This window comes from Dysidea avara, chromosome 1, assembly GCF_963678975.1.
Source record: "Dysidea avara chromosome 1, odDysAvar1.4, whole genome shotgun sequence".
NCBI lineage: Eukaryota > Metazoa > Porifera > Demospongiae > Dictyoceratida > Dysideidae > Dysidea > Dysidea avara.
In genome coordinates this window covers 47,310,698-47,330,862 of record NC_089272.1, presented here as the reverse complement: position 1 = coordinate 47,330,862, position 20,165 = coordinate 47,310,698, and the positions used below count along the sequence as shown (strand labels likewise).

At 37.9% G+C, this 20,165-nt stretch overlaps 1 protein-coding gene across 1 annotated transcript in view; it reads right to left on the bottom strand.

The window, feature by feature from the left end:
- Positions 1-18,975, bottom strand: part of LOC136266029 (protein sidekick-1-like) — a 39,555-nt gene extending 20,580 nt beyond the window's left edge. Inside the window, exons 1-3 of the mRNA XM_066060998.1 lie at positions 18,857-18,975; positions 7,853-7,932; positions 2,777-3,088 (exon numbers count right to left, since the gene is read on the bottom strand). Of these exons, the coding sequence (XP_065917070.1) occupies positions 2,777-3,088; positions 7,853-7,931 (391 nt within the window). The 5' untranslated portion in view covers position 7,932; positions 18,857-18,975. The remainder of the gene's footprint in view (positions 1-2,776; positions 3,089-7,852; positions 7,933-18,856) is intronic.
- Positions 18,976-20,165: the final 1,190 nt, after the last annotated feature.

The following is a 20,165-nucleotide window of genomic DNA, read 5'->3' as shown; positions in this document are numbered from 1 at the left end:
ACATTTCAGCCAACCAGATGATTATTGGTAACAACAAAGGAGTCAACAACAGACATGTACAGTTTGGCTCCATTACAAGTTCAGAAAAGGGCTGTAATGGACGCTGTACTTATATGGCTTCCCCATAGGAAATGTATTGTGAAAATTTTGATTGGCTGTAAATATTATGTCAAACATTTGAACAAAATGATTTTAAAATATTTTTAGCGGATCAAGCAGTATTACAATTGAGCCAAATTTCAAGATCGTGTGTAATTGCATCCATGAGTTATTAAATGTTTTGAGGATTCTGCTCAACGTGAACATACTATAGTGTCCTCCTTTGTGTCCCATTCATCTTTGCTACCAGCTGTTGCTAATTGATTTGGCAGTAGCACGTGATGACTTCCCTTTCGTAATGGAAATTGTCCGTGTTATTATAGTGGCTACCTTGATTGCAGAGGTGCTTTTTGAACAGTTCTTAATTCATAATGCTGTGGTATGAGTTGAACATAGCTGACAAAACATAATGATTACTTCATTTTTCAAATGATAATTGATAGCTGGGGTGTGTGGTGCCATTTCTTTCTTTTGATGCGATATGTGTGGGTTCACCAGTCATAATAATTTTGTTTTATAAAAAGTTAACAAACAAGTACACAAAAAATTGGAATTTTCAACTAGAGTAAAGACCATCACACATCGTAAAAAATTACTGAAACAAGCTGGAGTAGTGCACAATATTAATTCATAGTAAAACAATAAGAAGTGTTATATCCCTACTGTACATTTCCATAATGGTATCTTAAACACAGTAGGGATATGACACTTCTTGTTGTTTTACTGTGATTTAACATCGTGCACTACTCCAGCTTGTTCCAGTACTTTTATTGATGTGCTATGATCCCTACTCTAGTTGAAAAATCCATTTTTTGTGTATTTGTTTATGATAATTAATAGTTATGTTGATGACAATTAGTGCAAGTGGCTATTATCAGTAGCGGAATACCTCAATAACCTATAATGATCAATACCAAAATTCCCAATATTGGCTCTGATTCGATACCAATCTGATTATTGGTGGAACACTACCTTTTACACGCAAATATTCAATGGCAGTACCTTTGGCTTCATGCAGCACACAATTACAATTCATAAAGTTGCAGATCTGATCACATGTCAAAGCACATAAGTAATTATCAACGGAGGTAGTGTTTTCCATCTCTGTTGATAATTTTAAAATACAATTGGATAAATATTATCTAAGTTTGATTAAATTTTTTATATGAGCAGGACCCATAGGCTAATGCCTTTCCCCCCCTGTATTATTATACAACTAAGTACTAAAGATAATACAAAATGCGGTTAAAATTACATCATTAATAATAAAATAAATAATAAATAGAAAATTACAAGGCCTAAGGCTTCGCACTCACCGGGAATAGAATCCATGTTGTATGAAGAGACAATCATATAATGGGCGGGTGTTCTCGTGGAGGTAATAGAAATGTATGATGATTCTATTTAATGCCGATCAAACAGTTAGCACATGATGCCCACTAGACAAGCGAACTACTGCTTGTTTGTGTTTGAAAGTGGGCGACAGTGACCATTTCGATTGGAAGACGAGTGGTTGTTATGCCTGTTTAATAAACAACATGCTGCTACTAATCGCTGGAGGTTGGTTTGTGTTAGTTAAAACACTTTTATAGTCTTGTTTCTTAGTCTCACGTAACTAGGCTGCCTTCACTTGTGTATGGGATGGGAGAAAGCCTCACCTGGCACACTATTGTGCGAAGAAGGTGCAGTTTACAGCTGGTAAGTTTGTGTGATGATGCATAGCTCTCCACCTCAAGCCTTTCAGTGCCAGGAGTGCCAAGACTGATCACTGATATGGGCTCTGAAATATTCACTACCAAATTGCATCCCACATACTGAATGCTGATGGAGAGAACAAACACAACACACACAAAATGTGCCTTTAGGCTGATAATTGCTGTGTGCATGATTGTGCTTGCTATTAACTGCTATTATTATATGTAGCTACAGTCTGCCACCATCAACAATGCTCCACATACTTGTACACACTGACATATCCATGAAATTCTGATACTGCATTTCAGCCACATTTGTTCTCCAATTTTTTTTTGGTCTTGCAGCATATCCACAGCACCATGTGATCATTTTAGTACAAATGACCCAGCTCATGTTAAATATATACATAACTCAGAAATCAGTTGTAGGTGACAGATAGTTCAAATGCTCTGCTTTAATCCCAATCTTCTAGTGGTCTGCTCTTGGCAACTCCAGCCATGTCTTAATCCAACACTCTAATCCATCCTCATTTAAACATATCATGTAGCACAAATTGTGTACAATTGCATAAAATTAATGTAGCAAGTGTTCGTTGATGTTTAAGCTTTACTGCTTGTAGGCGTCAGATTCACTACTATGATTCTCACAATTTAAACTGCAATCTCAGATCCTCACATTTCCATGATCGGATAATTACTGATTGTAATTGTATACTAATACATCCCTTATGTTTATGTGCCAGTCAATTCCTCTAGAATTGTATTACTGTGTATTTTTCTACCTGTACACACTATGTTGGCCATGCACTGTTTGTACATGCCCCATTAATAGGTGTCCCGTTGGTGATTGTACTTGGTTGTATGTGCCCCGGGCCTAGTAATAATGATAGCAATAAAGGTTATACTATTCAATGTAGCAACTTCATATACGTACGTACAGTGTAGTTGTACCATATTAATCCTGGTATTGACACATAACTAACCTATCACTGTTAGTGTAGCATTGCCACTACCACGCTCTGCAGAAATTTCACATCGGAAAGTTGTTCTACCAACAAATCTCTCATCTACTGGACCAACTAACAGTCTAGTAGTGTTAGTATCATCACCATCAACTATCCATTGGAGGAGGTCATTTTGGTTACTGTCAATATCACTTCTCCTTACTGAAGTTCCATTAATTATCCATAAGGGAATAATACCTAAAGTATTATTGGTGAAATATCCACAATTCATTGGTACACTCTCTCCCTTGCAAATTGTGGCATCTTCTGGATCCACAAAAAATATGAAAGCTGCAAGTAGAACAAACAAATGCTAAACAGCAGGCTGTAATTTCATTAGGCATGGTGCTACAAACAAGTGTGCCATTGACATTACATAGTTTCCATTCATGCCTGGCTGTTGAAGCAAAATTATTTTCACAGTGGAAACTCTCTTGGGGTTGGTTGTTCTGACACATTAGGCAATGTACTGTAGGGTATATCTAATCAAAAACAGCCAAGCTGTAAAAAAAGGAGTGCGCGCGGCCCTTGAAAAGGCTATGGTGAAAAAAGATGTGAAATCCAAGGTGGCGGCCAAGAAATGGCTGTGATGGTAGGTTAATGGTAAAAATTTTAATAACGACAATTCAGGTGAATTTGGTGCCGCTTCTTGGCCGCCACCTTGGATTTCATATCTTTTTTCACCATAGCCTTTTCAAGGGCCGCACTCCTTTTTTTACAGCTTGGCTGTTTTTTGATTAGATTTCACTTCTTTTTGTATTTGTATACCCCAAAGCCGGCCTATGGCCAGCTTCGGGGCTTTTTAACCTATATATTTTTCTTTACCACAGGAAAAAGAAAAAGATGAAGCAGATTTTATAAATACTTTAACTCATTCTGATTTTATCAGTAAATGTACAAATTATATATATAATGCATATATCAAGAGTTCATAATATAAAAAGAGAGCATATATTTATTACATGTCAATTAATCCCCACAGGATAATTTGCAGCTGATCTCTCTACTGGGTGACTTGAAATGTAGCTGAACTCTCTACAGGGTGATCTGCTTGTACGTAGATGAACTCTTTACAGGATTCTCTCTACAGGGTGACTTGACTCTAGCTGAACTCTCTGCAGGGTTATCTGTTTGTAGTTGAATTCTCTACAGGGTGATTTGTTTGCAGCTGAACTCTCTACAAGGTAACTTCTTCTAGCTGATCTGTCTACAGGGTGACTTGTTTCTAGCTGGTCTCTCTACAGGGAGATTTGTTTGTAGCTGAATTCTCTACAGGGTGATTTGTTTGCAGCTGAACTCTCTACATGCTGGTTGCTTTGTAGCAGAACTCTCTAAAAGGTGACTTCTTATAGCTGAACTCTCTACAGGGTGATCTTTTCATAGCTGAACTCTCTACAGGATGATTTGTTTGCAGCTGAACTCTCTACATGATGATTTCTTTGTAGCTGAACTCTCTACAGGGTGATTTGTTTGTAGCTGAAATCCCTACAGGTGATTTGTTTGTAGCTGAACTCTCTACAAGGTGATACTTCTAGGTGATCTCTTTACAGGATGACTTGTTTCTAGCTGAACTCTCTACAGGTGATTTGTTTGCAGCTGAACTCTCTACATGGTGGTTTCTTTGTAACTGAACTCTCTACAAGGTAACTTCTTCTAGCTGATCTTTCTACAGGGTGATTTGTTTGTAGCTGGATTCTCTACAGGGTGATTTATTTGCAGCTGAACTCTCTACAAGGTGACTTCTTCTAGCTGAACTCTCTACAGAGTGATTGATTGTTTTTGCAGCTGAACTCTCTACATGGTGGTTGCTTTGTAGCTGAACTCTCTAAAAGGTGACTTCTTCTAGCTGAACTCTCTACAGGGTGATCTTTTCATAGCTGAACTCTCTACAGGATGATTTGTTTGCAGCTGAACTCTCTACATGATGATTTGTTTGTAGCTGAACTCTCTACAGGGTGATTTGTTTGTAGCTGAACTCCCTACAAGGTAACTTCTTCTAGCTAATCTTTCTACAGGCGATTTGTTTGTAGCTGAGTTCTCTACAGGGTGTTTGTTTGCAGCTGAACTCTCTACATGGTAGTTTCTTTGTAGCTGAACTCTCTACAATGTGACTTCTTCTAGCTGAACTCTCTACAGGGTAACTTGTTTCTAGCTGATCTCTCTACAGGGTGACTTGTTTCTAGCTGAACTCTCTACAGGTGATTTGTTTGCAGCTGAACTCTCTACATGGTGATTTGTTTGTAGCTGAACTTTCTACAAGGTAACTTCTTCTAGCTGAACTTTCTACAGGGTGATTTGTTTGTAGCTGAATTCTCTACAAGGTGATTTATTTGCAGCTGAACTCTCTACAAGGTGACTTCTTCTAGCTGAACTCTCTACAGAGTGATTGATTTTTTTGCAGCTGAACTCTCTACAGGGTGATTTGTTTGTAGCTGAACTCTCTACAGGGTGATCTGTTCGTAGCTGAACTCCCTACAAGGTAACTTCTTCTAGCTGATCTTTCTACAGGGTATATTTTTTTGTAGCTGAGTTCTCTACAGGGTGATTTGTTTGCAGCTGAACTCTCTCCATGGTAGTTTCTTTGTAGCTGAACTCTCTACAATGTGACTTCTTCTAGCTGATCTCTCTACAAGATGACTTGTTTCTAACTGAACTCTCTACAGTGTGATCTGTTCATAGCGGAACTTTCTACTGGGTGATTTGTTTGCAGCTGAACTCTTTGCATGATTGTTTCTTTGTAACTGAACTCTCTACAAAGTAACTTCTTCTAGCTGATCTCTCTACAGGGCAATTTGTTTGAGCTGAACTCTCTACATGATGGTTTCTTTGTAGCTGAACTCTCTATTAGGTATCTTCTTCTGGCTGATCTGACTACAGGGTGACTTGTTTGTAGCTGAATTTCCTACAGAATAACTTGCAATGTAATATAATTGAGTAAATTATAAATGCAGCTGAATGCTTTATTAGGGTGACTGTTCTATTAGAGTATCTCGATCTCGTATTTGTTACACATAGTTGTCTTTCGAATCATAACTCACTGGTTTGTAATCCGATTCTTCTGTACTACTGCAAGGACTTTCTATGATGATTATTCCAGCTACATACTGATTTTCAGCTCGTTGTTCTAAGCGGTTTGCCTGGTAGACACGAAAACTAATAGTTTTTTTATTCATAAAAATCGATCGCGTAATTTTGACACAGGTCGGGTTTTGTGTCATATCTCCGTGGTCTTTATCCCGATTCCTTTCAAACCACAAAAAGGCACTCCTACGATGGTTGCTCCATCTACATATCAATTTTCAACTGATTCCTTAAAGGAGTGTACCCTGTAGGCGTAACAGACCTTCGACCTTATTTTACGCAAATAATCGGTCATAACTCCGTCAATGTTCATCGGATGCCTACCAAAGTTGATACAGAGATCCGCCTTAATGAGCCCTTTAAGTGTGCCAAATTTCAGCCCGATCCGAGCACACATTCATGTTTTATGGCGGATTTTGCGAAGTGTGCGAAATGAAGAAGTAGAAGAAGAAAAAAAACGAAGAAATTAAAACGAAATTTTGTTCGCTCGTATCTCGGAAATGGCTGGAGCGATTTTCTTCAAATTTGGTGTGTAGACTCCCCTAGCTGGCTGGCACACCTTTAGCAAATTTGGTTCCAATCGGATAAGGGATCACAGAGCTACATAGGTGTGAAAATTGCGTTTTCTTTCTTCCTGTTATTATACTCACGGGTGGCACGCCGGCTTCTTGGGCCGCACGACACACTACCGTGTGTCTTGATGTATTCTATACATGAAGCTATAAAAGATCACACTATGCTTTGCTGGCATACATGGATTTTAATTGATTAAACCCAAATGAGTCAGGAAGCTTAACCTGTGCACACTGAAAGGCTTGCTCTTAGATGGATTATTGTCATGATTAATATACGTGGGCGGGTTGCTTTTATATGTATGACTATCAAGCCTCAGTAAACTACTATAATTACATTTTGAGGGTGCCACCATAATGGTGCCACATTAGCTGTGGGAAGCCATTAGATACATGCTAACCAGAACATGGCTGACTACAGCACTATAGGATTTCTTCAGTTTGATCTACCCAATGGGGCTAGTGAAATGTTTCCAGTTGGGTTGATAAGTGCACAATCACTGACTGCTTAACTTACACTCATCAAAAATGCTAGCAGCGTTTATGACTGGTAGCTAGCTCAGCATAGCATCTTGTGTGCTTTCAGTAAGGACACCAAATGTGGCAGCAACGAGCAAGAACTGTATATCAGGGTGTCAATAATCTTAATTTATACCTATAACTACAGATTACAAAAAATTAATATACAATAATGTATCTAGCTAATAATCTCAGTTATTCTGGTTAATTTTTAAATCTGATGAACCCACTCCAGCAATCATTTTTCAGCAATTCATATTCCTTATTTTAAAATTTGTATTAGTTTTTAATATGTCTAGTTTAAGTTATAATACGTACAGTATCTACAAGTTCAGATAGGAAAACTGCAATATACGATGGAACCTGTCTAATTAGAGCAACATTTGAGCAGTTGGCTGCATTAGGCTGGTGGATTTTCCACTATACACTCACCAAAGTACTCTTACCACTTTAAGTTGGCAATTGCAGAGAGGCGGCCTTCTATACAGGTTCCACGGTATATACACAACATAATGTATGCGTATATATATAATGGCAATTTGGTGGCAATACATACATCATCCTGGATGCACCCAATATTAAAAGAATTCTTAAACAAATAAACCATGACCTAAAAGTAAGTTTCTGTACAACCAAAATGTACAGTAAACAGGTAATTCTCACTCAAAAAGTTACAAGTGCAGCTAAGAACAAAAGAACCATCATAGTCTCTCATTGGTGCAAATTATTGCACTATAATATTCCAATGACTACAGCCATAATCATTATTTTACTATGTATCAATTTTCTTGAAAGTGTCTGCAAATCAAGCCATTAAACTACTTAAGCATATATGTGTAATAGCTACATAATGCATAGTCAATACTGATTGCAACAAACTCACTCTGAGCTGAAATATCAACTGTACTGACACCCAACAAAACCACCAACAACAGCCATGATGTTTGATGTATTGTGTTCATCCTGTGATAAATACACACTCATAACCACATGCATATACCAGTACAAGTGCAACAAACAAGTCAGTACTTGAGATGCAACAATATATTATGTGACCAGATTTTACAAAACCGATCCAAATTGCACATCAGGCAAAATCAAACCAACACCTCCAGTGGATAGCTACACTATCGTACTAGTAGTTTTGCACTCAGTACCACTCAAACTACTCGAGGCTGGTTTCAACAGACATCTTTTCTGGGTGGTGTGTAGAGCTTGAGTGGCAGTTTTAGGCCTTGTGAAGGACCTGGCTTGGCAAGAACCAGTGGTTCAACTGGTGGACAGCCTGATAATGTTGGCCAGACATTTTTCTGTGGATTTTGCTACATATCAGCCACTAAGGAACCAGCACAGCCCTGTAATCTCATCTCTGGACTCCAATCGTGGTCTGCCTCCATTTTGAGGTCTAACCCTTGCCCACCCCCTCCACCCTTTTGTGAGTACTCGTGATACTACTTCGCTCGTCCAACTGCTCAGATTTTCTTTTATTTGGCAGGAAACTCTACAAGCAGCTACAAGTACTGGAAGTGGCCCGAAAGGTAATATATTGATGCATCTTTTGTGTAAATTTCATACACGTGCTTGCTATCCTTGGAGAGTTATGCTGGCTTGAATTTTTTAAAACTGTTTATCTTGAAACTTATAATGCGTGATTTGGATTCTTTTTCCAAAATTCAGTCACATATCGTGTATTATATCATTTTAAGACAATATTGCTGTATTGATAAAAGTGAAACCATATTGATATATATCAAGTATATTGACATAATCAAGGCTTGATAACATGGCTGACAATCAAAGTTTTGGACATTACAGTTAAACTAAATGGCTCTTGAAGAAAAAATTGGTAATTTATTCCCCTTAAAACATAACATACTCCACTGTTTAGACTCCACTTTGTATCATGCAATTATATCACTGTATTGTGATTTGATACATCTATACGCTGTATTGCTGTCTCATTTGGTGACTGAAATATCTATTTCAGTGCAGGTAGGGGCTTACCGATCAGTGTGGGTGCCTATATAATCAGTAAAACTGGTAAGTCTCTGCACTTGCCATACAGGTCTGGCAATGTGAAACACCAGTTTGCTCCTTAAACTCTCTCTAAGGGTATCTTAAAGGATATCATCAGCTGGCTGCTGGCTAACTATTCCTGTCTGCAGCATCAGTATACACCAGGGTAAGCACTAAGCAGTAAGAAAGTTCTCTATAGTGGCACAACAAAAAGCAAATTGACATACACTTTTTGCACATTCCAATGCTCCTATTCAGCATTTAGTAGTGGGCTGAAGGTTCAATAAGGGACCTTAACTAGCAAGATGTAACCATAGAATGTGCAAAAGCCAAAATATGTCAGTCTATCACTGAATAGTGACAGTCAGCTACAGTGTTTGTCACTGCTCATTACAGAGCTATTTAATAAATGGTAGTGTGTAATCACTGGACTGGACTACTGGAGATTTACCCAAATGTTTCTTTCACTGTTGGGCACATATAACTTTTTGTAATGAACATGGTGGCTAATAGTCACAGGAGTCCATGATATGTGACTGGGGTTGCGAAAACAATCATATTTACCTACTTTACAATACTACATGATTCATAACTTTTAATGCCATTTTGCTGCTATGACAATGCAAGTTTCCACTCTCATTAAATGGCAAGCTAAATGACTTTTCATTACTTACAGAACCACAGGCGGATCTAGCTATAGGAGACACTGCGAGAGCGGTGGGCAGCGAGAAGGTATAGCCACTAAGGAGAGAACTCTAGTACATAAGTTATATTCATTCATTTGCATAACTTTGTTGGTATATATAGCTGGATGAATGAGGCTATACACTTTCTAAGACTCTAGTTGAACATCGTCTAAGAAAAAAAAATTAAAATTAGACCTCTTAGGTTTGAATTTGAGAGCATTTTGATAGCTACATGTAGTTAACAAAATGCATACTTTACAAAGCATATAAAATTAGTTAGATAAAATAGCTGTTTGATGGCAAAGTACTAAAATAAGCTAATATCGAGCAAAAAATTCAGTTAATGACATTAGAATTGTGACTGTTCTGTTAGAGTAGTGACTGCTCTATTAGAGTATCTCGATCTTTAGCACAAAAATTTAAACTTGTCATTTCTTCACAGTGTACAGTTTATAACTGTAAAGTGCATTTAGAGCTGTTGTTTTCTATTTGCCTCAGGCTTTCTATACTTCTGAACACAATGTGAATGCATGATTCCTTTTAAAGTTTCTGGTGCCAAAATAGTCCTGTAAGTCCAAGAAGGGGAGGGAGGGGGGGGGGAGGAAGTCCCTCCTTCGCCCTCCTCAGATCCACCTTTGTACAGAATTCAGATATTCCATTGAAGTAATGAAATATAACCTGTTAATGTAGTTTGTGTCCATATGCACTCGCCCAGTCACATTATAGCAGGCTTAATGTCTTGTAAAACCATCATGCTAGCAGAAGGGTTCTGACATTATAAATTGAGCTTGAAAAGCTTGTTTAATGAAAACACTATACATTTTACATGCAAAATTGTTTATTAAAATTTAGTCCAGTATTCCAGTCCAGTCCAGTGATTAGACACCTTAATGAATGCCACTTACTTATTCGAGTAGTGACGTTCTCCTGTTAAACTAAGGGTGGTTGATAACATAAATAGCTAAGCAATTAAAGTTTGTGAAAGCACAATAGACACTATAATTATGTACTGGCATACTAGCTGGACAAGTGTAGAAAGGTTCCACCATTTACTGTACTAAGAAACTGGCTTAGTGTAACAATAAACGATACACATTACTAAGAGTAATCATACCTCCTTTATTATAGTGAATTCATCAATTGCACAATTTAAATTGAATTTCACAGCAGATGTATATATTCAACACCACGGAGCTGTACAGCCACATACAGCCATTCACTGGCTGACCAGAGCTCCATTAAGGCCCCACACTGCACATGTGGATCGCCACTGGGTTTGGGAAAAGCAGCCAGCAAAATCAGACCACTCAAGTCTAGCTGATTTTGATTGTGAAATTAGATAGTTTATTCATGTAGATTTGTGTTCTGGGTGAAAAATCGAATCTGCTGACATGGGCGATAAGATCAGTTTTCCCATACTGGGTCACATATAGTTAGTATAAGTGGAGGTGGTTAGCATCTATATATATATATAAGGCTGAAAAGCCGTCTGACCGTCTAAATTCCAATGGTGCCCAACGATTTTCTCGCCAGCTGATGCACGTATTGAAGCATTTTTTTGTGCCAAACGAAGCGCTCATCATCTAAAAATTACCTCGATTTTAAATGAAGCTTATAACTGCTGTTGTTCGTCGTTTACAGCATGATCAGTGCAAGGATGTAGACAAAAATTTGCTTGAATTCTTTCTGTAAACCACAAGTAAACACCTATTCCATTCAACTTAAGCATACCTTTATAAACAACTTTTAAGACTCTGTGACTACAAGTGACATTTAGTCCATGTGGTTGAGCGTTAGGCTGGAAATTGGTAGGATGGGAGTTCAAATCCCAGTTATATCCCCTTTTTATTCTTTTTCCAAACCGTTTGGTTACAACAACCTTTTTTGCTACAACTTTTTTTTCATTTTGGCAGCCTTTTTGGTAGCAGGTTTTTCTCACTCTACGGTAAAGGCTGTGTATTAGGGACTGATCAAAAGTGTCCTGATTATCAAGGTTCCCTGAATTTTCAGTTCAGTTACATGCTAAGGGATACTTTAGGAGCATTATCAAGTGTCCAGATTACATAGGTGTCCTTATTTTCAAGTGTCCCGATTAACAGGTTCCACTGTATTGGTTGATAATAGCTTGTGGTAGCTAATTTTACTGCACAAAGGTGATGACAATAGGTGATAATAGTCAGTAGTAACTTACTCATACAGTACTGTAAATGTAGGGATCATGGAGGTTAGAGGTGATGACAATAGGTTGTAGTGTAGTAAAGGGAACAGGAGGGAGTGTTGTAGTATTGTTAACATACAAAGCTCAGCCTGCACTGTAGGCATGTACTGCACCCTACATTATGTAGTTTCATTTTGTTGTCAGTAAGTTAAATGTCATATGTATGGCATACATGACAGGTACTATACTAATATCACATAATATGTAGTTTGCGCTTGTGTGGTAGACATAATATTATAGGTATGTACAGGTAGTACAACATTACAGTTGTATTTGCTTATGTAGCTACACACAGTTTTCCTTAAAAGTGACATTCATTATACATGCAACGTAGTTACAAGAATTTTAAAGCATGGTTTCCATTACATGATGTGCATGCCCACAATATAATGCACAATATGGCAACTTCTACATTGTAGGACAGGTGCCAATAAATAATGTCTTTTGTGGTCAATCTTTTATCAAATGATGCCACATGTAACTATAGCCTGCATAATAGGACAGGTACTACAAACCGTCCATATTGTTCACACCTATGTGTTATAAGCATATGCATTACTACGGTAGTTTAGCTAGTGCAATTCTGCAGGTTCAGGATGGCTGATGATGCATAAGAATTATGTCATCACTATTTAAGATCTTTATGTATCTATGTACACTACTATATGGCAAACAGGATGTTCCCTTCAAACATGAAAGGTTTCTTTCAATGGGGTATTACCACAAAACACACCGAAAACAATCTTTGACAATATGCTGCATACCAGAGAAAATATTTTAATAAATATGCGATTCTTTCTACAGTGAATGAATGTGTTATGGCTTGTAGTGGATTGGTATGGCTTGTTTCATTACACGCACAGTAAGCCGTGCTTCTTCCAGGACAATAGATGTTTCTCACTGGTAAGTATTATCCTAAATCCTGCACATAGCAGTAGTGGCGTGTAATATTTCTAAGTTGAACTAGCTACAGAAAACATGGGATTGGTAGGTCAGAAAAACATAATCTTTTGCTAGCTGATCTGTGTGTCAAACAGTAGCTAAGGTATGTTATAATTGCTGTGCCACTTGCAAGTTGCCTGCTGTAGCATATGCATGGTGAAAAATTTAGCGTTCGTCAGGCTTGAAAGATAACTTGCAAAGCCCTCATGGTGTTACCTCTTCTTGCAAGTTGTGATTATGTTATGAACTTAAATATTTTATACTGAAAAATAAAAGGTGGGTATGGCCCAAGAAATTAAAGATTCAGTTGAGCACTGAAGCATACTGAATGTATGGTAATGGTCAACATCAGACACACTTGTACAAGTTGAGTAGAAACAATAACAATTTCCTCTCTGAACCAAGAAGTACAAATTTTGTTGGACATAATTTCTGCAAATGTAATGTTTAAAGACAAAGATTTCATGACCTTATTTGTGAGCATTTTACAGATAGAGTATGCTAAAATGAATCTTTATATCAGAAATAGGACAATGAGAAGTTGAGAACAGATGAACAAATATCAATTCTATAAAATTCTCTCCAATGAAAATTAAAGTTGTTATCATTTGTGGAAATTAAGGCCATGCCATACCACGTTTTAGTATTGCTAAAAATCAATTATTTACATATCCTACTAATTAAGACTACATGGTATGATAAATTTTGGCTGCTATAGAATCCAATGGTCTCCTTAAAGTTGTGTACACCTAAGTTGTTTCAAAACATAGCTATGAAACGATTTATCATCAATTTAAATCACTTGTTTTAAAGCCGTAAAGCATAAGCTGCAGACCCTATAGCATTTCGAGTTAATGTTAGGGTATGCCCTTGTGCTTATCACCACTATATGCACACACGTGTGTGAATGCTTTTCACCTTCTCAATAGATCTATTCACTCCCTTATATGTAACATCCATTTATAGGCAGATAATGGCTTAAAGGATATATTGATCAACAATGGTAGTCATGTGACTTTACTTCATGGTAGCAAGTACTAGTTTTTTGATAAAACCATACAACATGACAAGTACATGTCAACACAGAAACAATAATGAATCCCTAGAGATGTTATGTTTCAGTTATAGACACTACCACCCACTGAAACATGTTAATTTGTAGTACCATTTGTACCATATGTATACCAATTCACCTTCAGGGCAACACACCACGCACACATGCAAACACACACACGCACGCACGCACGCACACACATGCACACACGTACACACACACATGCACGCACGTACACACACACATGCACGCACGTACACACACACATGCACGCATGTACACACACACATGCACGCACGTACACACACATACACACACACACCTTGTCTAGTCCTCCAGAACAAAACAACAAACATTCTAGTAATAATATTCATCAGACAAACTGAATGAGATTTTCAGATGTGTAAAACAGAAACAGGCTATGCCCATGATTCAACCATAAAGTGATAAGGGTAGGGAGATTAACCTAGCACCAACTTCAATTAACTTGGAGGATTATTTTACACTTCAACAAACAGTACACACAAGAACACAGGTGTTTTGGCTAGTACACACTCTCTCTAATGTACTTTACATATTTTGCACTGATCAGATATTGATGCCTATACTTGAATAACAGACAAACTAGCAGATAGCAATTTATTTATTATTTATTTTACCAATTTTGTCATAAGACTGGGTTGTACAAATGGATAAACCTGCAAACAGAAACACGAGACAATGTAAAAACAATGAAACCACTAGGACTACAAGGACAAAACAACAGGATTGTACAAAAACAAAACAAACACCTTAATATGAATATACAACAAAAGTTCAAAAAAGAAAATGACGGAGGATTGAATGGAATAATGATGACTCTTTATTCTGCAGAATAGCATGAGGTATGGTGTTCCACAAAAGTGGGCTGTTGAATAATTAATAGAAGCAACGGGCCGAATATATAAAGGATGCAATCTTCACAAAATGGTAACAAGTTGCTGTGGTGAAGACCCTCATCAATTAACCCTTAAACAGAGAAATAGCTATGATGTTGTTGGATAGAAGGCCAGTTTAACTCAGACATCAGAAAACTTGCTCCAACAATACAACAAAGAAATCCACCTGTATTTGGAAGCCCAATGGGCAGCTCTTCGCTTTACAGATTCTAAATACACATTAATGTTTTTGGCAGTATGAGCTACATAGGATGCCAAACAGGACAGTCATATTCTAGCACCAGGTGGACAATGCATAAGCAGTAGATTTTATTGATATAGAAGAATTGAATAAACAGTGATGAAGAAATTTCAGCAATTTATGAAATTCTCTCCACAGAAATATGCATATGAAGAAGTTTGCAGAGATTTGGCTCCAGTTGCACCAATTTGTCCACTATAAAGTATATAGTTTCTATTGTACTGATTCTTTATCATCACATAAAAATTATCTTTTCACTCAAAATATGAGTTTCAGATTCGCAAGCACCATGAGAAAGAGTAACTCTTGGCAAACAGGATGATGCTAAATGAAGCTCAGTACACAATAACTCCACTTGTCATTTCAACAATACATGAACACAATTATCTGCAATACATTTCCAATGGATCATTAATGATTCTAACAAATTCAGTCATATTTTGAGACATGTTTCAGGCCTGTCCGCAGGAATTTTAAAGGGGGGTTCAATATTGAAGCAGTAGGTGATCCAGATGCGGTGGTCTGGGTGTGCATCCCCCAGATGCTGAGAAAAGTTTAATAGTCAATGTCCTGAGAATAGCCTCAAATTGCTTAAATGCAGAAATGCATGCACTGATTAAATAAACTTCTCACACATCATTGTGGTGACACAAATTCCTCTCAACATGGGCCCATCACACACTAATGCAAACAAGAGATTAGAATATGGTTGTAGTGCATGTACACTCCATCATTTCTAAGACTGCTCAGGGTCATTCATTTGAGCTATAAGCTAAACCTTACATTTCACCATTGCCCAAACATGGATGATAACCACAATAAGGTTAATATGAAAACAACTCTCACACACTTGACACTTTAGAATTCATATCATCATTTGAATGCAACAAGCCAGGCTTACTTGTGTTATAGTTAACAGTCTATCAGTTGCAATGTCTATCCAGTCTGGTGTTCATTGCTATTCTGGGTTCTTATTAGAAAATATTTAACAGATTATGATAGGAATTAATCAAAATAGCTCTTGGTGCAGTATGTAGTCCAGAGGCTTCAACCTTGGATGTTTTTTGGGAGTGAGACTCTTCACAAAGGTGAACAATGGAGATGCAGTCCTTCAGCTGCACACACGCAGTTATATTATAACCAGCACTTCAGGATTTCATGACATTATAATAGCATGGATTCCTTGTACTATATTTGAAAGTGTTTGCACACAGAAGTATTACGAGTTGTGTATTAATTACTAGCTACAAGTGTAAAATATTAATAACTGCAAGGTGTGTGTGCTAGCTACTGTACATTACATTACGATTTCCATGACAACCGTGACCAGTTCATGTGATCCACTGGAGTACACACTTCAATAATAATCTTCTGTATCTATGAGATGTCTTACCAGCTCAACTAGCTACCTAGCTTCTAATCATGTCCACACAGGTTGTAGCTATCTTGCAGCAACAAAACCCCGGGAATAAAAATAAACAGAATCACTGAACTTCACAATTTATATCCCACCTGGATTCCCAGTGAACTTTCAAAGTTCCAGTACACTGCTTGCACACTCAGTTGTTGTCTAAAAGGAATCAGTAAACCACCATTGAGAACTCCAACTGCCAAACAAAAGTTTGAACGAGAGATGTTGAAGCATAGGATAACTAGTCTGGCATAACTGACCCGCATGCGTAGCGTGAGGTGCGGGTTGGCTATGTGGATAACCTGGCACGTCTTCTTAGCCTCAGGAAGCCTTGAGTGAATCAGTCAGCATTGCAAAATTCGGGAAGTAAGGATTACTTGTAGGAGTGAGAATACAAATGTTGGGTGTAAGAGCATGAGATTGAAGGCCAAATCACGAGAATCATGCCTAGGGTGTGAGAGTTGGAGCCTCTGGTAGTCCCGAACCCAGACTGGTCAGTATTAAGATACTGTAAGTAGAATAACAGAAGCCTTAGTGATAGAGAGAAAACCACTGTCTGTATTCATGCATCATTAAAGTGGTTTCTAATTACACTGATAACCTCGAAGCGCTACCTGGAATCCACACATGTTTTATCTGGTAGAAGCCATGGAAGGCGTTTAAATAATGCTAGAACACAGAGTACAACTGAAAAGATCATTTATTTCCAGTTTAACATAGGGGGTTTGACTGAACCCCTTCGACCCCCTGGGTATGGGCCCATGTTTGGATTATCCTGCTAGATTTTAAGCCTATTCTCGAGCAATTTCAACAAGCCATAGTGAGCACCTATAGCGTAAACTACCGCTTGTCAAAATTATGTCAAAGTTGGAGGTTAAATATGCATATGATTCTGAGCAAGATTATTGTTATGATTTGGCATGGATTCTGATCTGGTTAAGTGATGCACAGCAAAGCTTTGACTATAAACTACAAGCACTGCTTAGAATTAATATAGCTAGAACTTTAAAAGGACTTTTAAATTATTAAAGAAATTCTGTATGCGTAGCTACTAAAGTTCCAATGCTCCAAACCCAGGTAAAAAAAACTTGCAAGATTTAACAAGCCCGTATAAGATCTTGCAAGGTCACATTTAATCCTGCAAGATTGGTGCAAGGAAAGGACCTTTTACGTGCACCCAAAAATCTTGCAAGATTGGGCAAGCATCTTGCAAAGAAGTGTGCAAGTAAAGGACCATTTCACTTGCACAAGTGCAAAAATTGGCAAGATTGGTGCAAGAATTTGATGCAAGATTAGCAAGATTTGTGCAAGTTTTTTTTTTAACCTGGGAAGCAATCTGTCATGAATATATATGAAGTGCACCTCAAATTTCCGTCTTTTGAGCCACACTTCCTGATGTAACATAATCTATGTTGATATGAACAACAGTTGTACCTACATATTCACATTAATTAAGTTTGTAACACTACACAAAACCATGAATTGTTAGACTATCAAAACTATAAACATACAAATTGCGGTCCATCAAAATAAATATTATGGAGAATTCAGCTACATAGCTAGCTAGCTAACTAGCCATTGTGCTAGCAGTAGCGGGGGGTCCTTCACATACAAAATCCATCAATGATATTTTGAAATATGAAAATTTGCCAACCCAAATTCCTTATTTCTGGATAAATTTCTACCATATTTCCAAAGTTCTACCAAATTTCTGTCTTGGAAATTCTTGAGTGCTACAAAGTTGTAGCTTGAGTTGCAGTATATTCTGTACCTTAAGCTATGCTGTATTAGATGAGCTGTGGTTTCAGCATGGGTTTGACTGTGGGAATCAAATCAGCTCGAAAGTACACAACAAATTTAAAAAGAAGATTACGGACACATATTAGTGCACTATGTCTTCTATTGACAGTGACCCCTCTTCCTTGCATGTATACACATAAGTGCATGCAGTATAATTTACACTAATGAAATAATCAAAATTCGATTCCAAACATTTTAATCGTACGGATTTATGTATTTAAATTTTCAGTTACATATTTCTGAATTTCCAACAAAGATTTCTATATTTCTAATAAGAATAGCCAAACTGATTTCCATATCATCGACGACATTTTGTATTGTATTAATTGTATTGTATTAATGCTTTACAGTGACCAGTTCTGGAAGTGAAGGACCCCTCGACATGCTCGAGCCGTAGACGTCTTAGAAAACAGCCCGTACTGCTACTAGTACGACTACATGATAGACCACTGACTGTAAATCTGTAAACGTATGTTTCATGCGAGGCTCCGACCATGCCAGATGGTGACACGCACACCATATGTAAGTTTGACTGTACAGTAGCTACAACTTGCCATGCAATTTATGTGCAAAACACTTACCGCGCTAGTGTAGCGAATCTACTTGAGTAACTATTCGCCTTTAGGTTTGAAACAATGATTTCTGCAGCAGATCCAAACCGCCTAACACCATAGTCAATGCTAACACTGACACGGGTCACGTGATCTTTATTACAATGGACCTTATCCGCAATGACGTCATAATTGACAAAATGGCCGTGTTTAGTGTGGGCACTTCGCAGATGGGCACTTCGCAGATGGGCACTTCGCAGATGGGCACTTCGCAGATGGGCACTTCGTACATTATCAGTAAAATGAGCTTTGTTTGCGGATTTCACGTGGAACTATTGAATAACAAAGGTAAAAAGCTAGTTAGCGTGATGTGGCGATGCAAAATAGTCCCACCAGACGAAACCAGACTTACTGAGTTTGCTATCAACGCAAAACCATGCGCATATCATAGTTGTCTTGTAATTAAGTATGTATGCCTCACCTTGCCCCTTGCTGGCTGCAGTATGTAAACGTTAACATAGCAAACCGCCATCTCTCCTAATACCCTCTGTACGCCGCCAGCGAGTTGTTAATGGTCAGTTCTCTTCTTGGCTTCCTGTTACCTCGGGTGTGCCCCAGGGCTCAGTCCTAGGTCCTCTATTATTCTTATTATATATCAATGACATTTCCTCTGTAGTAGCTCACAGTAAAGTCAAACTTTTTGCAGATGATGTCACTATTTATAAGGAAATATCCTCTGCTTCCAGTGATGTTGCTTTGCTAAAGGTTGATCTATCTAGCATAGCCCAGTGGGCTAAGAAGTGGCTCTTGTGTTTAAACCCACTGAAATGTGATATTATAATTTCCAACAAACGTTCTCTACCCTTACCATCATATCATCTGGATTCTTCAGCTATTTCTCATCATCCTGTAGTACGATACCTTGGTGTACTTGTTGACTCCAAACTCAATTGGAATGAACATTGTAAATATGTTTCAGCTAAGGCTTCTAGATCATTAAACTTCCTTCGTCACCGTCTCTACAACTCTTCAATATCAATTAAGTCCATTGCTTACAAGTGTATTGTCCGGCCTGTCCTGGAATATGCCTGTCCAGTGTGGCATCTTTACTCCAATACCAATGTCAATCTTTTGGAATCCATACAACGTAGGGCTGCCTGTTGGGCTTCCAATAGTAGGTGGAATCCATTATCATATTACTGGAGTAAATCTTCTGATGACTGTATGCAAGAGTTACACTGGCCTACCATCAAGCAGCGCCACAAGTATTTCTCCATTTGCCATGTACACGATAGTCTGCACCACAGAAGCTCTTTACCTTTTCACAATCATTTTCAGT